Source organism: Alnus glutinosa, chromosome 1, assembly GCF_958979055.1.
Source record: "Alnus glutinosa chromosome 1, dhAlnGlut1.1, whole genome shotgun sequence".
Classification (NCBI taxonomy): domain Eukaryota; kingdom Viridiplantae; phylum Streptophyta; class Magnoliopsida; order Fagales; family Betulaceae; genus Alnus; species Alnus glutinosa.
This window is the reverse complement of record NC_084886.1, coordinates 5,973,070-5,981,348: the sequence shown is the minus strand read 5'-3', so window position 1 is coordinate 5,981,348 and position 8,279 is coordinate 5,973,070. Positions and strand designations below refer to the sequence as shown.

Below are 8,279 nucleotides of genomic sequence, written 5' to 3'. Positions count from 1 at the left end.
ATTATTGATATATTATATACAAATTAACTTATTTAAAATTTAATGATAATTTTTACTGAAGTTAAAAAAAAAAAAGAAAAAAAAAGAAAGAAAAAGAGCACTTAAAGATCATATTCTTCTAAGGGATTGCAATTACTAATTACAGTGGATGGGGGTGAGTTTAGTTGGGTTGTTTCCGATGAAAAGTCAGGGTTTTCAAAGTCTTGACCCAAAGCTGTTCAGTTCTTCACAGCACGGATAGTACATTCCTGTTACACTGTGACAATTTAAATGAAACGTCTGCCATTGGGTTATCCGGACTCCGGAGAGTGAAAACTGAAGAAGACTATTTAATAAGGACAATTTTTTAAATTCTTTTTAAGTATATTTTTAGTTTTGGGTAAAAGGCAATGAATGAAAGGCAGTCTAGAACATACCTTGCATGGAAACATGGCCCATCCTTTTAACTGGTTTTATTGGGGGTCTCTTTAGAATGTGCAGATGACACTTGCAGTAATAAGTGGAAACATTTAATTTACTGTTTTAACTCGTCAATATTTAATTATTGAATTAAGCAGTGGGATCTGCAGGCCGGAAGGTTAAAACTTCATCCAATTAAATAAAAGAATCAGAATAGGAATTCCTGCTCCAGTACGTACAATATATAACCGATATTAATCATAATAAACCACATAAGATATGGAGAAAAAGAGCACTACGTACTTTCAGTTTCTCCGCAAAGCTTTTTAAAGTAACAAATTAATCATTTAAAACAAAAAAAAAAATATTTAAAATTATTTTTACCTTTACACCGTATCACAAAAAAATAAAAAAATAAATAAAAATCTCTAAAACGTTTTGTAAAAACAATAATGTGATAGTTTCTTTTAGATGAAAGAAACGGAGGAGACAGAAAAGAAGTGGGATTAGAATGAAGGTAATGAGCTTTTGTACAGTTAGAGTTAGGTGTAAAGAAGGGACGTGAATGAAGTAATTCTTTTCCCAAAGGGTTTGGTTGTTGAGTCAACTTCAGGTGGTTAACTGAGCAGGTTAAAATGCTTCCCCTAAAGTTAAAACAGGGACTGATGGAGATGGGAGGCTGTAGCTTATTTACTAGTGTTGACATGGGTTGCATGTTGTGTCCAAGTCTCATTTTCTTCTGCCTTTGAAAAGAAAGGTGTCTAGCCCTGCACGAGCCCAAGCTAGCACACATCACATTATGAGTCTTTCTTGTCAATTTAGAGAGGGACAGCCTAAGAACCTTCACCCCATAAATAGAGAGAGAGAGAGAGGTGTTGTTTATGTCTCTCACTTTCACACGTGTGAATGAAGAGTTTAACAAAAAAGAAGAAGAAGAAGAAGAATTATAAATATATATATATATATATATATATATAATAATCTGAACTAGTTAAATTAAGATGTCAGGGCGGATCAGAGTGGTTAACTACTTCAAAGTGTACGCACTCTCTCTCTCTCTCTCTCTCTCTGATTTCTGTGAGGGGAGAAGGAAGCAAGGAAGCCTCTGTAGGTTTCTGTTAAGGCAGTTCGCTGTTTTGGGGGTTCCAAGTTTTCTCTCTTCTATCTTTCAAACTTGGTCCAACATGTCATTTTAATAATATTCTTTTCAGGCGATGGATGGAGAGAGGAAATGAAGGCATGACCAACAAATATTACTCATCATCCACTCCTTCTTCACTGGGGATAGTTTATGCAGACATGGGTTCTCTCTCCCTCGGTCCCAACAGTGGAGTAGCTTCGGCAGTTTCTTCTTCGCAAGAAAGTAACCTCTCCAAGAATTCTGAGGTGGAAAACGGCAGAGCTTGCTGGGGTTTTCACTCCATTACAAGCAGCGACGCTGAGGGCAGTGATGGTTTTGGGCAGAACAATGTCAACCTAAACGATAAGAACTCCAATGAGAAACAGTCAAAGCTTTGTGCCAGAGGCCATTGGAGGCCTGCAGAGGATACCAAGCTCAAGGAACTTGTCTCTCTTTATGGCCCTCAGAACTGGAATCTTATAGCAGAGAAGTTGGAAGGAAGATCAGGTAAGAAAGACAACAATATTTATATTTCCTCTCCCTCCTTTCGTTTGGGTAAAATGTTGAATTATTGATGTTACCTTTCAGGTAAGAGCTGCAGGCTGAGATGGTTCAACCAGTTGGACCCAAGGATCAATAGAAGAGCTTTTAGTGAAGAAGAAGAAGAAAGGCTAATGCAAGCTCATAGAATTTATGGGAATAAATGGGCCATGATAGCTAGGCTTTTCCCTGGAAGAACTGATAATGCAGTGAAGAACCATTGGCATGTTATTATGGCTAGGAAGTTTAGGGAACAATCCAGTGCTTACAGGAGGAGAAAGCTGGGAAATCCAAGCGGAGAGGCATCCACAACAAGAACAGAACCACTACCATACTGTCTCAATCTCTCCAACGGAGGAGAACTCAGCAATAATATTCCTTTCCCCTTTGGAACCTTTCATGGCAGTGGTGGGGTTGATTATAGCTTAAGCAGTGGAGGAGAAGCAATCTCAAGCCCCAAGCTCCTTCCTTACACTGCTTTCTGTCCACAACAGACGCCTTTTGACTTCTTCCCGGGTGTGTCTCTTTTCCCGGCTCTAAACCTTTGTGTTCCTTCAGTTTGTGCATTTGGGTTTCTGTGCTGCGCCTCATTGGTCTCATTTTTATTTTTATTTTTCATTTTCTTCTTCTTCTTCTACATATTGTTTGTAACAAATTGTGTTGTTCAGGTTGTAAGGGGAATGAGATGATGGGGAGGTTGAGGCAGGGCAGATCTTGGGACGAAGCTTTCTATCATCCCCACCAGCCTCCTTTTTTTATGGCAATGCAACAGTCAAACAACCACAGCCCTTACAGTTTCTTAGAGTCGTCGTCAGCGCCAACGCCTCAAGTTTCAGGCAGGGAACCTTCATCATCATCAGCTGCAGAAAGCATGGTAGGCAGCCAATTTGAGACCATTCCACCACCATTCATTGACTTTCTTGGAGTAGGAGCCACATGAAGTTGGAAGCGATGAAAAGCTGAAAAAAGTTTTTTCGCAGAAATCATCATCAAAAGAGTGCCTCTATGTGGATGTGGTCCAAGATAAATGAGAAGCCATTAGAGGTAAACAGAAAGGATTGTTGTTCCAGTTAGATGACAGTACAAATATTTGCATCACTTTGTTGAAGTCATATCCCCCACCATCTTTTTCTTGTAACCCCCCTTCCTCGCATGAGACTCTTTCCCAAGGTGAAGGAATAAGTTCAATGTTATTCGTCACAAATGCCATGTCACCTTTCTCTCTACTTTTTTTCTTCTTCTTTTTTTTTTTTTTTTTTGGGTTTTTAACTTCCTGTTATTTGATCGCTTGTGATAACGAAAGGGCTCTAGTACGTGTGTTTTTCAAACTTAGATCAACCTCCATGCATTCCCTCTCGCCTTCGCCGGCCTCCCTCCCACTCGCCGAGTGTCGACCTCACGCGCCTCCCTACTGCCCCCCGATACCATCGGAGTTGCATATCTATGAGCTTTTTGTTTGTCGTCTACATTCACCCCCTGGCACCTATTACAAGTGCCCCGATTTTGCTGTTGTCCTCTAAGCTTTATCTGTCTGGCACCTCTCCTGTGGGATATCGGTCGGCAAGAAGCTCTTCATCAATGGCTTCATATCTGTATTATCTTTTAAGAAATTGTACTTAAAAAGCAAAAGAAAAAAAAAAAAAAATCGGTTAAAAGAGCTGGAATCCCATTAAACTAAGAACCCAGGTGGCATTCCTTTTAAAAAGAAAAAGAGGAAAGGACACCAGGATCAAACGGACAAGAAAAAGAGGTAAGGACACCAAGGACAAACACATGGAAGCCAGGAACGGGTCAGGATTTTCATATTTTCACCTTTTTTTTTTTTTTTTTTATTATTATTATTTTTATGCTTTACATTAGTAAATACAGTTTATGGTAACCTTAATTATATAAACAAGGTTATTTTGTCTAGTGACCACAAAGTGAAAGACGAGGTTGAGAAGGTTATGTGGGATAATTAAGGCTCTCAGGCAGAAATTCTGAACATCCTTTTCTCATGGGCCTGCAAAAGCTCTCAGGCAGAAATTCTGCAACTGCATACCACCACAGCCACAGCCTTAAGGCGTTCATGATGGAAACTGTTCAATTCCCCTTCCCTCATCAGCAGAATCTCCTGAGACCTCATGCCACCCACATGGGGGTCGCTGTTTGAAACTACTGTGTGTGCATACAAAGGGACGTTTATCCAAAAATTCCCTAGGATATTTATTATTTTGCTGATACAAGAAGCATAAAATCTGGTGACATGATCATCCACATCCAAAACTATTTTCCAACAGCCTGGAAGACAACAGTAATTTGATATGCGTATTAACTCATTGATTGACATAAACAGTAGCTTGCTGACTGAATATTTATTTATTTTTTCAACGTAATGAATAGTGCACGCCTGACATGTGAAAAGGATAGCTGGATGTAGAAATCAACTCTGGCTCTAAATAAGTGAAGATCAAAGAAAATTGATACATATGCTGATGCATATACTTTTGCAAGGTCGGATTGGGCCACGTGTACAGTCAAACATTATAGAGAACTATCCCAAGTAGGGTATGCCTTTTTATTATTGGGTTTTTAGGCTATTTATGTCATATTAGTTGTCTCTCTCATTCGTATGACCGACTTGTCTAGCTGGTCGAGTGTTGAAAATTTGATTTTTAGCTTTCGGTTGAAGTTTTTCCTTAAGCATTTTCTCGGGGTTGCCCCTCTTTCCCTTGGGGGTTAGTCATTTCTGAGATCAAAAAAATACGATGTTAGGCTTATCTCATATTGTGTATATAGACAATTCTATCCAAGGTTAGCATTACTTACCTTCATGCATAGAGTTTTTCTTTCTGTATAAACTCTAGTATATAGTCAATAATGAGATTATGCATTTCATTTAATAAGAATATAACATATTGATGATTTATCTTAATAATGAAAGCAGAGATCTTTAATTGATATGTTAGTATGGTATGGTTAGAATATATTGAATTGTATCATTGTGTTGTTATTCTATAAGCTATTGTCGATTTAATAACTTAACTCATGACTACTTATAGCATTGACTCTAAATTGTAAGAAGAATATGAACTTAAATGTGAAGTGTATGCCACTTTGATACATTTATGAGTGATATCCTGTATGGTCAAATTTTTGTGTGTTGGGTAGTCACACGTAGCATTGTGGGAATACTACGTACTCTTCAAGATGTAATCCATAATCACTTTGTAGAGGGGTCAAATGTAATTGTAATAAGTTAAGGGAGCTCTTCATTAATTAAAATAAATACTAGAGTGCAATTACAAATTTTTAATGGAATAAACTGAAATTAATGATAACTTAAAAGAAGTCATGATATGACAAGTGTTCTAATCCCATTGGAACTAGTTTTATTTTTCCTTTAAGTCCATTCTCAAGTTGATAATTATCTTTAAGGCTTGACCTAATTGCAAAAAGAGTAATACTCATAATAGGCTTGTGCATGGGTGTTAAAGAAAAACCTGGTTTTCAAGTCTTAGTACGTACTCTAGCTAGGATTCACACGTCTATTCAAATGAGCCTTGTGTATGACGGCCCATATTACTCTTTGATCACAAAAGCAAAACTAAGGAGAAGATCTAAGAGGTATTAAGAGCAAACCTTACCCTCCAAACAACATCTCAAAACCTTTCTTGAAGTTCGACACACAAAGGTATGCGATTTATTCAAGAATATACATGTTTTTGTGTTTTGAAAAAATGGTGTTATGTTCATCATGGAGCTTGACCCCTGTGTATTTTTTGCTGCTATTGAGGTGTTAGATTCACCAATTTTTTCCCTAAAACATTTGATGGAGGAGGAGCCACCAGCCTCCTAGCCGCATGTTCAAAGAAATAAGGAACATCATTCCCATAGACGACGCCAACTGCAGATTTTTGCACTACTGGACTTGCCTAGGCTTGCGGGTAACTAAAAAAAAAAGAGAGAGAACTAGCCCGCAAGAAAAGTTCTTATGAGTGATACGTGTTGTCATTTTGTATTTTGAGGAAAAAACGAAATTCGTTAAGTTTTTTACGGAATTTGATTACATGGAGTGATTTGTTTTTTTTGACATATCCAAAGGATTTCTGAGTTCATTTTGATATCACATAAAACTAATTGTAAATTAGATAATCAACATGGACTGATTTTGCATTTTTCCTAATAATAAAAAATGATTTATTAGATTGTTATTATTCTAATAAAAAAAAAACACTATAAAACAATTTTTTTTTCACTTTTTTTTTTTCCATACAAATTTTTTATACTTTATATCACATCAAACACTTTTTATTAATACTCAGAAATAAAACTCACCTAAAAAGCGTTTGCCAAATACACCCTTTGTAGATGTACAACGGTATGAGATTTATAAAGATTAAAGATTCTTTTACCTATGAAAATTAGAAAAGAACCAAAAAAAGAAAAAGAAAAAAGAAAAAAGGAAAACCCTTGTTAAAATTAGATATATAGCCAAATGATTGTTTAAATCATCATTTATTTTAAAAGTTTAAATTGATAAAAAAAAAATTATAAATTTATTTAATTAATACTTTAACACTCTTTATCACGTATAAACTCAAATTCTTTTTAACAAGTTAGGCTCAATACATATAATATTTAACTAAAATTTAAGTAATTTGAGGAATAAGGTTTGAACTTAGTATTTATGCTCTTACACTATGTTTAAATCACTAGTTATCTAAAAAAAAAAAAAACCGTACTTCTCTAATTGATGCTATCATATCATGCTACTATTGAAAGAAGGTAAGAGGAACAGTAAGGGAACTAGGGAAGGACAGGCAGGGCCAGGCCGTATTGTACTGATCCTGAGTCCAGCCCGATATTAAGAAGATCCGATATTATAATAAAGTTGGGCCGAGTTTGGGCTAATTTAATATCGATAAAAACCCAACTGTCTGCAAATATATATATATATATATATAAAAAGTGTGCAAAAAGAATGAATGGAAGTATTAAGATCATACTATTATGACGTCCAAATTCTATAAATAATAGAATGATATTTGTGAAATGAATAATGACCACTTTAAAGGGGTTAGGCCTTAGAACTTAGGCTTAACAAATAACAGTTATTAGTTATAACTTGCATTGAAACCCAAAAGAAATATAAATTACATAAAGCATGGCCCATGAAATAAGGCCCATAAACTGAACACCATTTCAACTATTAAAGGACCAACTACTGAATGGCCTAACTGAACTGAACCCATTACTCACATTAGTCTTCACCATTTATCCAACTGACCCTCAGACCAACTACTAAATGGCCTAAATGAGGGTATTTTTTTTAATCATTAATAATTATAAAAGACAAATTTGGTTTTTCATTTGTCAAAATGAGGATATTTTTCTATTCATTATAACAATCAACGCTAACAGAGTGGCTTATTTGCTACAAAATTATAGTTCGATGTATCTAAGCGTCACACTTGTCAGTTTGTGAGGTTTTCTTTGAAAATAATTGGTAGTTTCATGTGCACCAATATTTAAAGAAAGTAGAGAAAAGAATAATAAAATTTGTTAAAGCATGTATTGAAAGAATAGTAACTTTTATCTGTAAATTGTGAATAATGATCTCAATTAACTTGAGTATTTAATTTTCACGGAAATTGGGCCTTAACAAATTCACCACACAGTCCAATCCTAACCCAGTCAAACTGTCACTCCCCATTGTTTTGCAATTTATTTTTCTCGCATAATTAAGATATTTTTTATTCACTATGAATTTCAATCAGGAGTATTTAAATTAGAAGTAATAAAAACATGGGGGGTACTTCCTCAAGAAAATATTGTTCCTCACAAAGGGACAATGCTTCCCTATCAAGCCGATGAGCCGCACCATTTAAATTACGATTAACATGAATATATAACCTGCCACTTCTGGATACTATTCATAATTCCACGATTATCTTCAATTAGATGGCCATACTTATTCTAATTTCTCTCATCTTTTGTCAATGCTTGCACTATTTGAAGGACATCACCTTCTAGAATAACTTTATAGAAATTCAATTCATGATTGAAAATGCTACCCTTAATGCTGTAGTGGCTTATGCAATATCAGGTGCAATGATGACATTTTTTTGGCTCTGACAACGTGGTCATCACCTCACCTATGCAATCTTTGATGATAATACCGATACTCATCTTCATCTTATTTTTATCCACAGTTACATTCCAATTAACATTGACAAAC

General features: G+C 35.6%; 1 protein-coding gene across 1 annotated transcript; it reads left to right on the top strand.

The window, feature by feature from the left end:
* The first annotated feature begins 1,484 nt into the window (after positions 1 to 1,484).
* On the top strand, positions 1,485 to 3,222 carry LOC133858808 (transcription factor MYB105-like). The gene is made up of 3 exons (XM_062294266.1): positions 1,485 to 2,026; positions 2,108 to 2,575; positions 2,728 to 3,222. Exons 1-3 carry the CDS (start codon positions 1,618 to 1,620, stop codon positions 2,997 to 2,999), a joined length of 1,149 nt encoding a protein of 382 aa, XP_062150250.1. The 5' UTR covers positions 1,485 to 1,617; the 3' UTR covers positions 3,000 to 3,222.
* Positions 3,223 to 8,279: the final 5,057 nt, after the last annotated feature.